The sequence below is a fragment of the Canis aureus genome, chromosome 6 (genome assembly GCF_053574225.1).
Source record: "Canis aureus isolate CA01 chromosome 6, VMU_Caureus_v.1.0, whole genome shotgun sequence".
Taxonomy (NCBI): domain Eukaryota; kingdom Metazoa; phylum Chordata; class Mammalia; order Carnivora; family Canidae; genus Canis; species Canis aureus.
Window position 1 is genome coordinate 61,180,858 of NC_135616.1, and position 20,258 is coordinate 61,201,115.

Genomic DNA, 20,258 nt, shown 5'->3' on the forward strand with positions numbered 1-20,258 from the left:
ATACTTCATCAATAATAGGATTTTTAAGGATGAAATTTTAAGTTTTAAAGCCAAAGAAAAATGCTCCCATGTCACAATTTTCATGCCAAGAAGCCTGGTGCTCTAACTGGACTTAGAATTTGTTATTTCTACCATTCCAGTTTATTCTCCATTTGTTCCATGGATAATAGTTTGAGGTCTTAAAAAGAAAAACATAAGGGATATTTATGTGTTGCATATTTTATTACACACATAGTATCAATTCTTTCAGTGAACAGAAAGCTACAGTTCTATATTGCTCGGAGAGCAGAGATTACCATTAGCACCTTGAGTGAGAGAATCAGACACAACATGCATTTCTTCTATGCAAATGGACTTCTGCCAGAGAAGATCCTCTTACCTTTGGGTTCTTGTGTTTCATCATCGCTATCTGAGCTGTCATTACTCACAATATGCTCTGCGGTAATATTTTCTGTGGGGAAAAAAATCAAAACAGTTGAAGGATTTCAGGTGTCAAGACTCACAATTAAATTTACTGTAAGGAAGTAATCTCAGAAAAACCACCAAGTGAGATCTACCAAGTTCACTAGTGTTAATTTTGAACAATTTAGTCCCGAAATTTATAGTTTCACTAGTATTTTCAAATTTCTCATTGAAAAACAAAATGTCTTAGGGCAGGAAAAATTAGTTTAAAGCTATTCATTCATGATTTAAAGGGAAAAAATGTTTATCTTAATCCTGACAAAATAACTTAATTATAGGAGGCTCCTTTTTATATCAAAAAGGTATATATTTCTTCAATTAAATATGTTTAAGTGGTGTTTAGGAGGGTAAATGTAGGGTAAAACCAAAATCCACAGGGGAACTACAGAACAATTCCTTTAAAATGAATGAAAGCTACTAATATAAGGTATCTTTTGATTTTCAATAATCCTGAAAGTTGTTGAAATGTGCCTATTGGAGTCAAGAATTTGTACTTCTGGGGATCCCTGGGTGGCTCAGCGGTTTAGCGCCTGCCTTTGGCTCAGGGCGCGATCCTGGAGTCCCGGGATCGAGTCCCACGTCAGGCTCCCGGCATGGAGCCTGCTTCTCCCTCTGCCTGTGTCTCTGCCTCTCTCTCTCTCTCTCTCTCTATGTCTATCATAAATAAATAAATAAATAAATAAATAAATAAATAAATAAATAAATCTTAAAAAAAAGAATTTGTACTTCCTCAGAATATATTAAAAGGGTAGTTATAAAAACTAAAATAGAAACCACAGATCCTTAACACTTAAAACAAAGATAAGAGTAAAATCCACATAATAACTCGTTTTTTTTCAAGTAAAAATTACCTAAACTATGGAGCATACAGATCATTCTTAACATCAGCATTTGTAGAAAAATCAAACTTTCTTTGGATACTTACATGAAACCACTTTCTCTACAATGAATTTTTTCTTTGATTAGTCAATAGAATTTTTTTTGGTCTTAAAAAACTGACTCTAAATTTATAATTTTCACTGATAGAGTCATTTTAAGGCTCTGAACTCAGAGAAACGGACTCTAAATTTATAATTTTCAGTGACACAGTAATTTGAGGGCTCCAAACTTAGAGAAATACATGTATAACACTTAGTTCCCCCATATTACTCTGCATATATTTATCATACCTGCGTAAATGTCATATATATGAATGACTGAGGGTATATAATGAAAGGGTTTTAAATGCTTGAGGTAGTCATTTTAATTTTTAGATTTATTTAATTTTACTGGCATGGTTACACATATGAAATTCAATAAAAGATCATGTTCTCGGCTTAATCTTCATTTCATTTCATGACTATTACAGAAAGTAGTTTTGTTGTGTAGAAGAGGGGTGGTGTTAAGAAATGATCTGCTCTAGGTTTCCTATACAGTAGATGTGTCTCTCTGGTCCTGTATGTATTTAGCAGAACAAAATTCTCTTTCTGCAAGTAAGTTTTTCTTCTCTCTCTCTTTTTGGGTCATTTTTGATACTATCACTTAAGAAAATGGTTCACAAAAAACAAGGTTCACCAAAATATTCTTTTATAAAGATATTTTCAAGAGATAGCTAAATATTTGAATGTATTTATTTTCCATCCCTATGGTATAACATTTGACTTCATCTGTTCAAGAGCACAGATTGCTCATATTCAAAATTCCTTGAGAATGTAAAGAATTTCATTTAGAGTTATCGGATTATGGTCCAATATACTATAATGTCTTTCTTCAGAAGGGAGGAAGCACATACAGAAACCACCTTTGAGCCTCCCTTTAAAGGGTAAACTTTGGGGAGCTGATGGATGAAAAGAGTCACCAGGCATCTTCAGATTCCCCTCAGTCACCTCTCTGGTCTCATTTCTGGAAACCCTTACCTCATCTGAGGTAACATGGATCCTTCTGGCTACTGGATCTCAAGTGCACAATATTCCCCCTTAGTCTGACACACAGGACAAGTGAATAAGCTGCCAAACCACGGGCCCCAAAGGAAACATCTCACAACAAAGAATATTCTGAAGATTATTTAGTATAAACACTGTCCTTTTCCTTGGCCTTCAGCCATTGTCTCGCCCACCTCAGATCTGTTATTTCAGCCCTATTCTCTTCCTGCCATAGGAGGAAAAAAATAACAAGCCCTAGGTTTATCTGGATTATTCAACAGAGAGGAATCACAGAGAAACAAGTCCCGTAACAAGTGCTCCGTCTGTTCTTTATCCCTTTTCTTCTGAAATCTTTACAAATTTTTGAGAAGAGTTAGTGATTTCCATAAAATTAGAATGGAGAACAGGGTATTTATTCATGTGGGGTGTAACGTTCATTAAAAAAAGTCAAGTCAGAGCATTTCAGCAATATACTCTTGGCCTCATAGCTCCTCCTGAGAATGGGGCTCTGTAGTTCCAGCTGGAGCAAGCTCCAGAGTTCCATCTGCCTTGGCTGCTTGTTAACGGAGTGCCACTCAGAGGACAGGAGAAAGTTCAAGCACAAAGTGCTTTCTATACTGTTTTTATTTTTATTTTAAAATCTTTGGCTCTAAGGCATTCGGAAGATCACTTCTTCACTACTTTATGAAGAACGACCCCCCCAAAATACAATTGATACTATTGAAGAAAATATTAAGGACTATGGAAAATTGCTGTTTGCTTAATGTGCAATAGCTAAAATGGCTTTTACAGGAGGAATGATAACACTACTTATAAGCCACTTTGTAGTGTATTAATTAATGTTACAATTGTGTGTTTTTTTTTTCATATAAAGCTTACTTAAATCAATTGTCACTTCCTGAAAAAACTAAGGGCACCTTGTCAGAAAAAAAAAGTCTACATTAAGTTTTTTACATGCAAGTATTCTTCAACTGAATTGATTGTTGAAAAAGTCACTGATACTATTCTGTGAACTCTCTCCTCACACAGACGTGTGATGCTTCACAGACAGACGGGAGGTAGTTGGTAGGTCATGTGCTGATTATCTACAGGACCCTCCTCCCCAGCCACTGCTGGGTTGGTTCCAAATTCAGATTTAGCAATCACTGCTTCTTCCTACTGCCAGACAAAATAGCCATAAGGAAACAGCTGGCAAGGCATTTGGAAGACACCGAACGTATGTTTCATTTTGTTTGCTTTGAGTCAAATTTACTCAACCACGAAAACTGATGTTCCTGTCATTCATCTTACAATGAATGAAAACTGCTGGTTCTCAGTTCAGTCTGTCTACTTTTTCAAGTTTTGTAAATATTATTTTTTAATTTATTATGGGCCATTGAGTTCGACTTAAAGAAAATCATTAGTGTTCATTTACTAGATGGAATTTGAAATACTCTTTCCTCCTTTTTGGTATGACTTAGCCAAAGGAAGCCAACAGAATTCTAACAAGCTAGTATTTAAGCGGTAAATGAGCAGGCAAGCATGAATTTAGGTGTCATCCTGTGTTCAACTGCTGATGAATCTAATCTTTGAAAAGCAAATTCTATTTGATAAAAGGAATATCTTGAATACAGATAGCATATTTAGATATATGATGACTAAGGGGAATGAAGATGCTCTAGTTAAAAATTCTTAGGAATCAATAGTTTTTATGAATTTCAAAACCTCAATGTCAGAATAATACTTAAGAAGTAATATACAGATGATTCCTAGGAAATATTTAAGTTGACTTAACCAAGTTATTGGTAACGTTAGGACAACTGCAATCTTAATGATGATTTAATTTACTAATTAAAATCAGGCATGTTAAAATTTATCAGTTTAGCACAAATATGATCAATAGAAACATGTTTTTACAATACCTAATTCTTCTTCCATTGTAGAACCTTTATTTTGTGAGCCAGACACTCCCAAGACTCTGTTGAACAATATAGAAAAGGCACTGCCCCACACACCTAAAACCAAGCAAGAATGGTGAATAACTTAGACTGCACCAAGATTTAAAACAGTCAAGCAAACAAATGGTAGTTTTTGATGACTTACCCATTAAGAAATGCAAGGGGTTTTCTTCATATTTCTTCACAACTGTTCCCATAAAAAATTTGCTTCCAAATAAGTCAGGGGCCATAAAAGTACCATATTTAGCCATGCCGATCTCATATGGACTGAATTCAACCCAATCTGAAAACATTTTTAAAAAGTGCAATCCATTAGTAGGAAAATACTACAGAAATGCACCCAAAGATCACTTCCAACAATGCCTTGATTATTTTCATTTATTTAAAATATTTTTTAAAAATTAACCAAATGTCTTTTATGTATATAGCACTGTATAGAGGCTGGGGGAAAAGAGCTTATTGAGATGAAAATGCAAAAGGATCCCTTCCAATTTGTACAAACTGAACATCTTTTGCATTTAAAAGCTTCTTTCATGAAGTCCATCTTAATTCTAAAGAATGGAAAACAGAAAATTGCTAATTCAATTGTAAAATCCATGAAGGAGATAGAAGTTAAACTATGATAATGCAAGCAGACTATGAAAATGGAAGAAAGTGTTCTCCAACATTTGCCTTTTCTTCATCTTTCTTTAATTTTGCTTATTAACCATTATCCTGACTCAAGATTATAATGCAAAGTTCGTATGCTGAGTGTCTCAAGAACTACCTGCAATAGGGTCAAAAGGCATACTTTCTAGAAGTAGAGGCTATAGAGCCAGAGCCCTGGGTTCAAATCCCATTTTGCTGCTTACCAACTATGCAACAACCTTCGTTAGATTACTTGTGTTCTCCAAGTTTTAGTCCTCTAATCTACAGAGTATGAATAAAATCAGGAGATTGTAGAATTGTTTTGAAAAGCTAGTGAGTTAAGAAATGTAAACAACTTAGAAGAGGGCATAGCACATTTTAATCAGTCTACAAATGGTAGCTACTATTAGATTTCATGTATATCCATGGCTATCACTACATCTAATTAGGCATCCAAAAAGAATTCCTGGTTTCTGATTCCCACGTCCTACACTTGCTACTCTCAGTCCCCCTTGCCTGGTAAATGGTACTACTTTGCAGATAGTTATACCCCTATTCAGACTTTATTCTTGACAGTTCTTTTCCCTTTTTATCCTCCATACAAAAACTCAAGTTCTATAGACTCTCTTACCAGATATGGTTAGAAACAGGCTGCTTACCCATTTCTCCACCATGGACCAACCAGCCATTTGTACCCTACTGGCACAAGTGCCATACTTTCCTCCCTGGATCTCCGCCATAGTCTTCTAAAACATCTCTTCTCTATTTCCCTATATTTTTGATACTCGGAGCAAGAATGAATTTTTAAAAATAGAAATCACAGCACACTAATGCCAGCTGAAAGATTTCTAATGACTTCCCATTATACTGAACATAAAAATATGGTCAACAAGGCTTCAAGATGGTCCGGCTGGTGCTCCCTGACCTCACATCCTAACCAATCTCCCATAATGTTGGTCTTGCTCTTCTTTCTCCTTGAGCCACACAAGTCTTCTTAATGTTCCTCAAAGAGAAAGTTCAATGATACCTCCATACTTTTATGCTCTCTATTACCTTATGTGATCACAAGGCTTGCTCCTTCTCAACCTTTAGTTCAAGATCCAGTTTTGTTGGCCACCCTCTGTAAAGTCTCACCACCATCCACTCTTGCCTAACCCATAACTCTCTGCTCTCCTTTATCCCCTCCCTTCCCTTCTGAAATTATTACATGTCTATCCAAACAATCCAAAATCCAAATGACTCGAAATTCCCCTAGCTTTTTTCTGCTATTCATTTGGTGGTAAAATCTGACCTGACTTCATTCAGCAGGAAAAAAAAAAAAAAAAAAAAAAAAAGAGTCTTGAAATGATGCAAGACTTAGGTTTTATTTATCTCACTAAATATGAATATTGACACATTCTATTAAGGAAATTACTCTATTTGACTATGAAATCTGAGCGGGAGGGTATTATATAACATTATATATAATGTTATATATTATATAACATAGCTTTAAAATCTAAAATATTCTGAATTCCAAAACACCTATCGCCAACGTTTTAGAAAAGGGATTGTGGGTGTCTATTTATTGTTTACTCAGTGGCAGATCATAACATTCTACTTTCGTGAAGGAAGTTATGAAATCACAGTTGGGATGAGAACACATTATAATTCATTTCAAATCAAAGCCAAGTGGCACACATACCTTTCATCGGAAAGTGGTATGCTTTATAATGATTTACATGGAGGTATTGAGACATGACTAGCAATGAATCAGAGGCTGCTAGGAAAATTTCTGTATCACTACAAGTAATTTCCCATCTCTGAATTTCATCCCCTTATCTTGGGTACTGAAACAATAATTTCCCGAGTAATCTCTTCCTTATTAATGCTATGGTGCGTGCACACAGTAATTACAGACATTCTCAAGGTGAGATTGCGCTCTAGTCTTTACTGAAGGACTCACCATACGAGTATGTGACTATTCCTTTTGCTGTTGACTCGTACATTTCAAACTTGAATCTCTCTCCTGTACCTCCATCTACTCATTTCCAACTTCCTGTTGCGCATTTAAGCTTAGACACAATGTCATCACATCCCACTATGCTTATCTGGAAAGGAACCCCTTATCCTTCCTCCCAGTCTATCTTACCTATTTCCGTACACTATTAGAGCCCCAAAAAGGAATTTTTTAAACTGACATCACATCACTCACTCACTTACAAAAGCAGAGTGATAGCGGTGCTTCCAGCTTCTTTCCTTGCTAATCTACCCATATGAATCACCAAAGTGCTTTTTTCCTCCCAAAACACTACTTAAAAAATTTATTCTCCTGCCCCCCAACATCAAAATATTTCCCATTATCATTATAACTGAATAAAAAGATTTCTCCCTGGAATTCAGATCTTTTTATAATTTGGCACTAATAATTTTCCCAAATGCACCACCCACCTTCACCCACTCATAATAAGGCCAATTTCTTTTTACTGCTCTCAAAAACATACTTTGGGCTCCCCTTCTGAGTATTTTCTCATGGTATTTCACACAACAAGAACTATTCATCTCTCTTGATAGACCCATGTATGTTCAAAGGAAATCTGAGTTCCATTATCCACCTGAAGTCCTTATGACTGGACTAAATGTCTATGATATCTTACTCTCATGTCGGTTCTACACACTTTAATAGATCGTAATATGCTATGTGTATGGCTCATTCATTTTTCATGTTTTATTTTTGTCTTGTTAATGGGATTATAACTTTCCTGAATACTATATATACAATACTATATAATACTATATATCTACTCTTATAGTCTGTCAAAGAATTTAACATGATGTGGAGTTCTCTAAGTTGTGCTCAGTAAATGCAATTTACTGACCAATGGAAACGTAAAAATGAAAGCAATGTAGTAAGTGAAGGAGGCAAAAATATTTGACAGTTTAAACATCTAATGTTTATTTGTTTAAAATCTTCAAAAGAAGAAAATGTTTAAAACTATTCTGAAGGGAAGAAAAACATTCTCTGATATTGTGAAACAAAGTTGATAAAACTTCTGTAAGCTAAGATAATTTGGTTCTTTGACATTTAAAAATATTATTCAGATAATATTGCAGCTATTTTCCCCCTGAATATCTATTTTTAATCTGAGCAAACTTTAAAGGAATAAAGTATAGACATGGCTCTTCCCCCACCTCCCCTCAATAACCCAAGCTACTTGAACCTTCATAACATAACATCTTTGAATATCTTATCTGGGTACAAGATCCATATAACTAATGCTTGATGGCTTTGTCCAACTCTGTTGGAAGACAGAGCTTTGAACCTCCTTATCATAAAAGCTTCACAATGAAGGTTAATGGTGTATCTCTCATCTCAGTAACAATATCGTAATTAGGCAGATGGCCCAAATCAGACACATCGAGGTCAGAAGGTTACTAGCTGAACATAAAACAGCCTTTCCCACTCTAGGGGAATCTAAAATAACTTCTTCCTTAATGATTATGATCAGATTTTCCATTGAGAATAGGCTACTGGCCTCAAAGTTCAGAATAAAAAAAGGTGACTATGAAAATGTCCTAACAATCTTAACGATAGTAGTGACACTATCATATTTTGTCTCTTTATGATGTGTCATCTTCTGCCTACTTCATGTGATTGTCTTAATAGTTTTGTTAGATAAATCTGATATTTACTAATACCATCTTTTTTTTTAAATAATGAAGAAAATAAAAATCAGAGAGATTAAATGGCCTACCGAAGGTATTTCAGCTTTAAAACAAGACTTTCAAATTAGTCTAGGGCTTGTTTGACCATATCATAATGCTTTTGGGGTAAAATGGCTTATTTGGCTATGCACATATTTGACAAGCATACTAGTAGGATTTATCAACCTATCTGCAAACATTCCAAGACCTCACAAAACAATAGCTATAGGAAAGCAAAAACAAAACAAAGTCAATTTCCTCATGGCACTTACTTTTCTTGTATGCAAAAATTTCAATTCTCTCTAAAAACATTACAATCAAGATCTTGCTCTTTATTAATGCTGAGCATGCCATGGTTATCCTAGACTCCTAATCTACGCCTTATCCTCATCCAATAATTAAATTTGCCTTTTATATAGAAAATCTATTTGTAGTTAAGATCCAGACCTCTGATTTCTCATATAGATTTCATAGAGCACTAAATTTTTAAGATTTACTTAACCTTAATTCGGGCCTGCCAGTGTTTTATGTACTTTGCATACTTCATATCATTTATCTATAGAAACACTATGACAGTCTCATCCTTATTTAACAGATGTGGAAACAGACTAACAGATGTCATGTAACTTAGTCACAGGAATAATGCATAGTAACTTCTTCCTTGTGCCTTAAATTCTTTAATAATTATGGTAAATTTCCTAGATTATAAGGTCTGATAGAACAGAGGCAATATACTGTGCTGGGGGAGGGGAGTTCATGCTTAGCACCTGGCATACTATATTTTACATAGTCAGTAACCAGAGAAGCTAATATTTTAATAAAAAGAACAAAGGAAGGGTGCCTGGGTGGCTCAGTCAGTTAAAGTGCCTGCCTTTGGCTCAGGTGATGATCCCTGGTTCTTGGGATCGAGCCCAGTATTGGGCTCCCTGCTCCCTCTCCCTCTGTTTGCTACTCTCGCTGCTTGTGTGCATGTGCGGGCTCTCTCTCTCTCTGTCAAATAAATAAATAAATAAATAAATAAATAAATAAATAAATAAATAAATAAATAAAATGTTAAAAAAAACACAAAGGATTTTTGAAAACAAATCTCAGCTCTGCTACTTACTTCTGTGTGGCAATGTACAAATCATTTAATCTTTCTGAGGTTTGTTTTTTTCTTCTATGAAGCACAGCTGAAAAGACCTCACTTCCTGAGTTGTAGCAAAATTGAATAGGATAATAAATATGATAAGTGATTTCTGAGCCATAAGCATAATGGATATTTTAGTCAATGTAACTGGTAAACATTTGAATGAATGAATTGCGGGTGCACTGCTTTTTATAAATAATTCAAAATTCTTGCCTCAGAATAGTCAGTTGAAGAAAGTGAGACTTTGTAAAATTGCAAAATGTTTCTGGAAATAAATCTGTTAATTTCATGCCATTCACAATGACTTTTTTTTTCTTATGGTGTGACTGGTTTTCTTGAGGTACTTTTCCTAAAATTACAACGAACCCTACTAGCTGTAGTCAGAAATGCTTCCATACTGCAGATTAGGACTGCCAAAGCCCCCAGAAGCATGATGTTACATGTTTTAGAACACCCAGCAAGAGGTAAAGCTTCTGTAGAAGAAACAAATATTTACATTTGAGAATTAACAAAATGGGGCATTTTGTTCCTCATCTGCCACAAGTATAGAGTCGTACTTTTTAAGTACTGTATTATAAAAATTATAAAAGTGCTTTTAATGATAATCACATATGTTATCCAACTTAATGAAAATATAAGCAGTAAGCAAAAGAATATGCATTGCCTAAAAGCACGAGACACACTATTTTGTTAAAAGTCCTTGAGAACTGAGTAATGAAAATTGAGATTACAGTCAGGACTTTTTTTCATAATTTCTATTTCACTAATTTAAATGAAGATATATTAGTACCTAATTTCATGGAATATTCTCTACCATCAGAAAATCATTTAGCTTAATATTTTCTTGTATCTTCGACTGTTTTTATGGTACAGAAAATATACAAAAACAGACAACTAAAATTGCTTATGAACTTCCTCTAATGACAATCATGACAAACCAACAGTTCAAAGGTTCGAGGAAACGTTTTGAAAGAGGAGATTTCGTACCTGCAAACATTAGCTCTGAAACATCAGGTTTGACATGGAGACAGGTGAAGAGAGGTAGAGGACACTGACCAGAACTGACTTTTTCCTTCAGACTACTCAAAGTAGTGTTCATTCTCTGTCCACAGAAGAAATACATGGTTTTAAATATAGTAACAGATACAGATAGGAAGCTACTTAAAATAGTACTTGCAATCAAGACACTTAAAACTTTTATAATAAAAATAAGTCTTATTTTTTTCTAGAAATCTCTGGGTCCTAATATACAACAAAAGTATGCTCTAGGGAGGTAATTATCTTCACTCTAAAAACAACCACAAGTTTAAAGGCTATGTCTACATTTGAAATGAAGAACAACTTGGCAGCTATGAAGCTATGAAGAAGAAAGAGTCTGGACCCCAGATTCTCTGGCACAGACTTTATCTCCCCCAACTTTATCTTCAGTTGAAGTGTCACACTGTTGTCATATGTCAAATGGGCTTGTTTCTTGTGACTCACTCCCTTTTCTGACTCTCTTTTCAGCAACCTCTATTTTTCCTCTACCATTATTACTTGTATTCATCTCCTTATTTAAAAAGACTGCCATTGGGCGTGGGGGTGGGCAGTTAAGGGTTAAAATGTGTATTTTTCCAAAGAAAAAGAACCCAAAAGTACCTCGCTACATCAAAACTATTACACAGAATGAGTAAGAACTAGTTGGAAATGTAGAAATGTTACGTCTGGCAGGGAGTATGTACTCAGTACACATTGTTGATAGGATCAGGTGAGTCAAGTGACTTTTATAAGATGTATCATTTTGTTTTATGAAAGTATTATGATATACAAAGTCTATTTGTATCAAAAGGACTGCAGGTTGAATCATAGCTTACATTGTGAATTAGTGTTTCTCCTATTAACATCCCAAAGATATCGGTAAAGGTGACAGGTTGTCCAGAGCTTTTCTTCTTCCATAGAGACTCAACATATCTTTTAACTTTCTGTGGTGTGAGAAGCAAAAGGGGGTTGTAGCTAACATTTTTCATTAGCTCTTCATTAATCTCCTCTGGCCCTTTCTCTGGAAAATCAGGGTGAGAATATAAGGTTGACATGTACCTGTAAAGAAAACAAAAGATGATTAATGAAGAGAAAGGACATTACATAGTGGTCTCCAAAGAAGGCAGGTACTCTCTGTCATAAATACATAAAGGAAGGAAGGAAGAGAGAGTTGGTTAATTATCTGATTGAAGATATTAATCTGTTAAAGGAAAGAATGTATCAATCAGAAAGGAGTTGGTCTACAATGGAAGCAAAATAAAAGAGAGGTCTCAGAGGAAACAGTGGATTTCCCATGCCCAATCCACTGAGGAGGATGCCACACTGGGCTTACTGTTCACTGTATAGCCTCTGGAAATGGGTAATACCTATTAGACTATCAGAGACTGGTGAACACATTTGAGTCACGTAAATAAACTGATTTACTATATAATCCTACTCAAGTAATCTGAAAATTTGATTTTCCCTAATGATTATCTACAGTCAGAAAATGTGCTTTCTAACCTATTGTGAATGCCTAATTTTCCTGACAAATGTGTTTTTGTGTGTTTGTTTGTTTTGTCCACTGTGGTTTGGACAGAATCCTAAGCTTTGCCAATTTTAGATCCCAGAATTTCTGAGCATCCAAATCTGATGGTGAAATCCTAGAGAGAAATGAGTCTTTAAGGTAAATGCTTTCTTATGGAAATTCTTGGTTACCAGCCATCTGACCACTTCTAGTAATACTGGAAATCAGTAGATACTACCTTGGTGTTTGATATTTAGATAGTAAACATTCAGTTACCACTCTCCTTCCTGTGTGCCAATATCTCTAGTATTATAGCTCTCCATACTGAATATGAAGTATGACTTACTCATCTGCCTCACTTACTAAGTTATCAACTCCTGCAGGGAAAATTTTACTTATTCCTCTTTTTCTGGCCTCAATGCCTGGCACTTGGAAAGCACAGTTTTTTGAACTATTGAACTGAGAGAACAAAATAAAAAATAAATATCCATCACATCATCCAAACAAAGAGAAAATAGCACATAATTTAATCTCTTGTTTCCTTGACATTCAAATCAAAATGCCTACTATAATGATTTATCTTTCCTTCATGGAGGGGGAAACAAGTAACCCTTGATGAGTCCCTGCCATGCTCAAGACATGTGCTGCTTAACTGTATATAAGTTGTTGCCTTGAAGACCTACAATAGCTTTCAATTCTTCTATTTTAAAGATGAAGAGAGGATTGATGAATCTAAATAAATAATGTTCACAGCTCTCCAATTAATAACAGAATTAGAATTTAAAATGTGCCCTCTCCTCTGATAGGTTTTGTTATTTTTAAAAATCTTCTAAATAAGATTTCAGTTCTTAGACACCAAACAACTTCCTCTTTACATTAAATTAGAATTTTGTATTGGATTCAGAGTTCTTTAGAGACAAATTGAAAATAATTATAAGTTAACAGATGGAGGATGAGGAGAGACCTAAAATGGAACACATGCTCTGAAAAAAAATTTTTTAATAAAAATTCTTTTTTTTTTAAGATTTTTATTTATTCATGAGAGACACAGAGAGAGACAGAGGCACAGGCAGAGGGAAAAGCAGGCTCCATGCAGAGAGCCCGACGTGGGACTTGATCCTGGGACTCCAGGATCACGCCCTGGGCTGAAGGCGGCGCTAAACCACTGAGTCACCCAGGCTGCCTTCAATAAAAATTCTTAGAAGATCTTTATACATAAATCAGATTCCTAATATTTCCCAGAAACATGTGATAAAGATAAATCGAAAATATTTACTCTGAACTTGAGTGTGGTATAATCAACAAATATCTATAAAAAAAAAATATAGCTTAGGATGTTTGAAAGATACATGGTTTGTCCATTCCTGTAGTTATTCCAAGGTCTATCACATGATTCATCTGGATAGACAACAAAGACTTGATTTTCTGGACCTCATCATACTATTCAATAATCGTACACATTGATGGAATGTATTGCTTTACACTTAGGAACATAATAAAAGTAGGAAAATAAAACATCATTTTGAGCCTCTGAGTGGCTGGTTCTGGAACTCTTCAGGATATGCTTCATTCTTTGAGAACATTAAGAAGTTATTTACTGGTCTTATTAACAAGAATAATTTCTACCTGCATGGGCCATTGACCTGTCCTTAACTTATTAAAAATTGTATTATGACATTGTATATAATTTGGATTTTGTCTTGGATTTTGGAAAGCTTAAACCCAATCCTCTGTTTCACACTTCTCAGAGCTATAAGTTATAGCAAGAATTTTTAATTGAATTTCTAGTTACATATTTACTTACTTTATCGGATTCATTCCAGTTTTACTTTATAATAAGATATATTAAATCCCTTCCTTAAAGAAGCTGGAAAAAATAAGGAAAAGAACCAGACTATGTCAGTAGAAATCAATTTAGCTGCAGAATGATTTTTTTAAAAGGTAGGTAAAAAGGAAATAATATGATCATTCTGCTTTTGGAAGCTGTCATTTCCAAATATTCAGCAGAATAATGCAATTACTCAAATCCCATAGACATTATTTAAGACTTCCTTTCTCATCTATATTTAGCTGGTCTTAAATGAATTAATTTATGATTCTACTAACTACCTATGCTCCATGAATTGCCTCCAGCAAGATCTGAAGTCCCTTCTCCTCTCTTCCCTTCCTCCCAATGTTAGCCATCAGCTTTAAATCAAGCAAATCCTCTCTTTGGGGTTGGAGGATTGCTCAAAAGCTAGGACTTGTGCCACAGTTTTAGAGGTAGATTTTTTTAAGTGGTCAAAATGTATATGGATGCCAGTCCATTTCTGCCCTCTAAAGGTTTAAGTAAACTCATTAATTTTGGGGAATCTCTCTCTCCCATTTTCCCTCTCTCATCCTTTCCCTATCATGAAGCAATTGGCTGGTTCGAGGATACAAGCCCTAGTCAGAGACAGAAAGGCCTAGAATACTTCAGCCATTGGCACTGGGCTAATGTTCTCCATTTGCTTAGCATTTATGACACCATATTCCTTAGAATTCGCGAGTGTGAGTTGGACAGACCTTTTATGATGTTATTGTGGTGACATCTAATACCTGAGTTTTAGCTTTGGTGAAGCTAAAGATGGAGTGGTAGGCAGTGGCCAGTTTTCCTTAAATAACTTTCTTCATTTCCTTGGTTTCACCAAGGAAAGATTCAGCTATGACTGGTTTCTGTGGACACACTATCTTCTAAAGCACGCAAACATCACTCCAATTTGCAACTCTGTAGTTAAGCATTAACTTTCATCTCTTTACCAATACATGACTCCTAATTATACCAATTAAGTTGCTAAAATGAAGGGTCTTAGACATACCACAGTCTCTATAGGTAGTTAAATGAAAGGATCCTCAACATTATTTCTCTATAAATCAGAAAATATCTGTCTCTAATTTTTCAACATATTTATAAGATGGTACACATCATTCTCTCCATATGATGCATTTTAGGCTAAGTATGAAATTTTAACAGCTAAATCATATCAAAAGTCCACAAGGAGAGGGATGCCTGGGTGGCTCAGTGGTTGGGCATCTGCCTTCAGCTCAGGGCCTGATCCCAGGATCCAGGATTGAGTCCCATATCAGGCTCCCTGTGAGGAGCCTGCTTCTCCCTCTGCCTGTGTCTCTGTCTCTCTCTCTCTCTGTCTCTCTCTCTGTTTCTCATGAATAAATAAATAAATCTTAAAAAAAAAAAAAAAAAAAAAAAGCCCACCAGGAGGGGAGCCTGGGTGGCTCAGGTGGTTGAGCAACATCTGACTCTTGGTTTCAGCTCAGATCATGATCTCAGGATCATGAAATTGAGGGCCTATGTGGGTTCCATGCTCAGTACAGGGTCTGCTTGTCCCTCTCCACCCACTTCTCTTGTCCTTCCCCCAACTCATGTGGTCACTCTCTCATGCATGCTCTCAAATAAATAAAATCTTTAAAAAATTCCACAAGGAATTCTCAGTGCAATCCCTTCTTCCAAATCACATAGCCAATATTTTAAAATATCTGGTGCCTGACCTCCAAGGCCTTGGCAAATCAGCATCCTTAGGGGTAAACATATAGAAGTTCTATGCTTAAAAAAGTGTCAAAAGTAAGTCTCAAAAGCAACTAAAATTTGGAATGACTTGAGAAGACCCTTGACATTTGTGAGGCGAAGAGCCTATAAGGCTAAAGAAATCTCTAGATTAATTTTCTCCTCAAAATTCAGATACTTATACAAATCCTCATTTAGTCATTAGATGTGTGATACTCCCTAGTGAACAAGACAAACACAGTTCCCACCTCAAACAGATTTTCTCTAACTTACATCTTGATCTTTTGGTCTATCACCTCTAAAGTGGCAATGTCTCCTAAAATTGTTTCATTTTTCAGTGCTGCAGGAATTCTTCAGACCATTGAACTGGAAGTTCTCATTATTGAATTCCATTTTAGTCAGTTTAATGAATTGAACCCTGTTATAGATATAGAGCTGCTCTTATTTCTCTTTGGATGGCAACACCATACGAGCACAGTGGCAGTTAAGATCCCATAGTACCTTATGATTCTGCAAATGAAGCTGTATTGGGGGAGCTGTACTGGAGAAGTTGTGTTGACTAGTTGGCTAATACTTACATGCAATGAATAACAAGTATCATCCAAAAATAATTTGAGGTAATCACCATAAAGGTAGTGGCCATTACAAGGGAAGCCTTTGTCCTACATAAAATTCTCTTTTGTGATCACAGAAAACTTTTTGGGAGGTCCAGGGTTTCTCCAAATATTTCCGTATTACCTCATTTGTGCCAAGTAATGGTCATGTGTCAGTAGAATATAAAAACTTACACAACACAAGAGTGTAATTTGTTTATCCAAGTCCTTCCGAATTCCTTCCTTTGAACTTTTTTACCATCTCACCTATACTTTTCAAGAGAAAACTAACATGAATCATCCTGACCACCTTTTCTTCTGTCTCAGGAAGTATCTCTTCTCTCCACGATGAAGAGCTTTCACCTGTGCTTTTTATCTTGTCTTGTCCTGTCTCTGTCTGAATCTCTTTCTATCCATGAACCCTCTATTTCTTTATCTTCCATCCAACCTTCAAGACTGTTTCCTTTAACTCAGACTTCTACAAACATATCAAAGTTTCTTAAATTCTGAAAACAAAACTAAGACACTTAGTTATATGAATCCTATATTCCCTTTCTTGAAATAACAGTTTCCAATAGGTTTACCCACCTACTCTTTTTCCTTTCATTTTCTATTCACTTCTATTTGCAATTTCATGTTCAAAAGTGCTCTTTATTTACCTCAGTGATTCTTGCCAAAATCACTAAAGATTTCCAAACCCAGTTCTAAGCTAAGCTGTTCACAGATGTTTCACCCTATTAAAAGATACACTACTTCTCTCTATCCTTGACCTCTGAGTCATCTTTTAATCGATTCTCTTCTCTGACAGCTATTTGTCTTGTCCAGAAGAGATTTCTTTCCATTTCTGGTTCATTAGCTTTTGGGATGTTCTAGAGTCCCATGAACTAAATTATTGGTGGTAATAACTGAAATGGTAGAAGTTGGTGAAATTCCCAAGGGAGAGGTGTGTAGCTAGAACAGAACAAAAGGGAGGTCCTGGAGGAAAGCGCACATTAAGGAGTAAAGACGTGAAAGTAGTAAAGACAGTATGGCAGACAGAGCAATTAGAGAGGATGAAATACAAACCAAGATGCATAGGAGGGGGATTTGAAAGAGGGACAGGTACCGTGTGAAATGTCTCAACCCCCAACCTCATCTTCTCTGACTTCACCAAAACGTCAAGGAGGAAAAGAACTTCAAAAGACATCATTATATTTGGAAATTAGGTGGTTGCTAGGTGAAAATCAATTGAAAGGATTTTAGAGAGTGGCTTTCAAGGAAATGGAATAAATAAGAGAAGGCTAATCTTGAGGAAATTAGACAGTGAAGGATAGAGCAGAAGTTTATGTACATATCAACATGTGGCCTCTGATAGTTAAATGATTGGCCTGTAACATTTCAAATGCTCTTAATTACATTTTGCAGGACTTGTTTTTAGAACTCTGACAGGAGAATATAAGATGTTGCCCCCAATTCATAACCAAAGCAATGATTGCAGCTCTAATTAAGCCTAAAAACACACTTTTATATCCTCAGATCAGCAACCCAAATCATACCTGCTCTGTCTTTATTAAATGAGTTTAAGAAAGTAAGCTTCTTGCAATGTACTAGTCAGTGATGGACCACAGGGATCTAACAAATGTGAATTCGGAGGAAGAAAACCACTCAGAGAGTAATAATGAAATGTTTGAGGAGGCCAATTAATCTAAGGGTCCAAGTTTTTCCATCATATTACTCATTAAACAGGCAGGTGCCTGCTCTTTCCTTCAAGGGAAAGAATAATGATGGGCTACACCCTTCTTTCAAAAGAGATAAATCATTTTGAGGGTACATACAAAGAAGGTGGCAAATATAGTTCTAAATTTTTGTTTCTTTTTTTTATTTTTGTTTCTTAGCTAAAGAATCTGATTAAAAATATTTAAGAAACTATAGATTCTTTATACATGAACCTCTATGCAAAACATAGGGCTGTCCAAGAGAAGGCTATGGTTTAATTTCAAGAATCCTAGACTAAAAGATCAAAAGCCTGACTCTATGTGTTGATTCTGCTAGCAATATTAGACAAATCTCTTGGCTTCTGAGTCAAATTTTCTTTAGTTAAAAATGAAAAAACTCAGATCCATCTCAGGATGAGAAGGTACAGAAATCTTAAAATGCTAGACACATATAGTATAGTATGCTAGATGAACTTTACTATGGCTGAATGATTAAAAAGCCTTGTAAGTCAAAGTCAGACATTTTGTAATAAGGTGACACTCATAGTTGAAACATCTGAGGGAGAACTAATATTTGATTTTCAATGTACATCTGTGGGTTAGGCAAACAAAAAAGTACATAGGAGGTTCTTTGAACATGTTTCACAAATGTTTGTGAAAAGGCAAATCTACAGTGTACAAATATTATATGTACAGACGTTTTACATCTCTATCCAAATTTAGCTGAGCTTAAATACATTTAAAGGATTAATTTCATAATTAGATGCCAATCAGTGAAACTTATTCCATTTTTGCATTCAAAAGTTGTTTTTATTCTTCTATATACTAAGACATCTTGCATTTCATTCTATTTGCCCTAGAGAAGAAAATGAATACCTAGTGAATCATGTAGACTTAGACATGATTGCTGAAAGATTACAAATCAGCAAATTATAGGAAGATTAAATTAATTATGGGTGGAGCATGTTATTCCACCTCTGTGATCTTTATATAGAATTTCAATTGATCTATTTTCTAATTTTATGTTTAACTACATTTTAAGTTACAAAGAGGCTTAAAAGGAGTAAATTTATGAAGAAAGTCATCATTAGTTGTGAATTTGCCTTAAAAAAACATTTAAAAAAATTAACTTATTTATTTGAGAAAGAGACAGCAGAGAGGGAGAGGAAAAAGCAGCCTTCCTGCTGAGCAGAGCCAACACAGGGCTCAATCTCAGGACCCCAAGATCATGACCTGAGCTGAAGACAGCCACTTAACTGAATGAACCACCCAGGCACCTCCAAAAACATTTTTAAGAAGCAAATTATTGCATCCAGCTGGAACACTTCAGTAATTTGAAGCTAACATTCAATTTTCTAAGTCTTTCTTTCTTTTCTAAAGTTTCAGGTAGATAAATGGTAAACACTTAGCACAATATAACTAAGATTTAAAATGTATACTAACCATGTGGAGCCAGAAAGACCAGCAACGTAGGTAGCACAATCTAAAATCCCTGATTCATACAGTGCCTTGATCACACCTGAGAATCCGACCATGGCTCGGAACCCTCCACCTGAGCCCAATATGGCCACCACAGGCACCTGCAAGGGATGAAACACAGATCATTTGTAAATCATAAAACATACTCCCGTTTGGTTTCGATTTTTTTTATGTTCCACATTTGGTAATAAAGAATTTTAAGTTCACTCATACCTTGTTATATCTAATTTTTTAATAAAGCAAATGCTTCACATAAGAAAATTAAGAATGTCTCTTAGAAAGTAGACATTACTAAACTACCAGCTAATTCTATTAAAAAATAATAGCAACCGTAAGTCTCTATATTTGCTTGACCCTTTGCAGTTTTTGGCTTGCTTTGGGTGCACTTTTTTTTCTTATGATCCTCTCAAAAATCCTGGGAAGTGAGCAAAAACATCTTTGCTCATTTTGTAGATGGAAGTTCTAAAATGCTGATATTCCTGTGTAAGATCTATTAGCTGGTAATGTGTAGTTAAGTAAGCACTGTGCCCTCTTGGTCCAGAATTCCTACTGCTCCTTTATGCTGACTCATTTCAAAAATATATGCTATTATTCAAATGATTAAAAAAAGACAAGGTCTACAAAATCTATATATTAAATCTATTTATTAAATAAATCTGATTGAGGGATCTCTATCTTTTGGTCATT

The 20,258-nt window shown here is 35.3% G+C and overlaps 1 protein-coding gene across 10 annotated transcripts in view; it reads right to left on the minus strand.

The window, feature by feature from the left end:
* Nucleotides 1–20,258, minus strand: part of PLA2G4A (phospholipase A2 group IVA) — a 150,883-nt gene that overhangs the window by 35,283 nt on the left and 95,342 nt on the right. For all 10 annotated transcript variants that reach the window (XM_077901893.1, XM_077901890.1, XM_077901889.1 and 7 more), the window contains 6 exons: nt 19,536–19,672; nt 11,594–11,816; nt 10,728–10,842; nt 4,446–4,583; nt 4,265–4,357; nt 380–451 (listed from right to left, as the gene is read on the minus strand). In XM_077901893.1, coding sequence (XP_077758019.1) covers nt 380–451; nt 4,265–4,357; nt 4,446–4,583; nt 10,728–10,842; nt 11,594–11,816; nt 19,536–19,672 — 778 coding nt within the window. The remainder of the gene's footprint in view (nt 1–379; nt 452–4,264; nt 4,358–4,445; nt 4,584–10,727; nt 10,843–11,593; nt 11,817–19,535; nt 19,673–20,258) is intronic.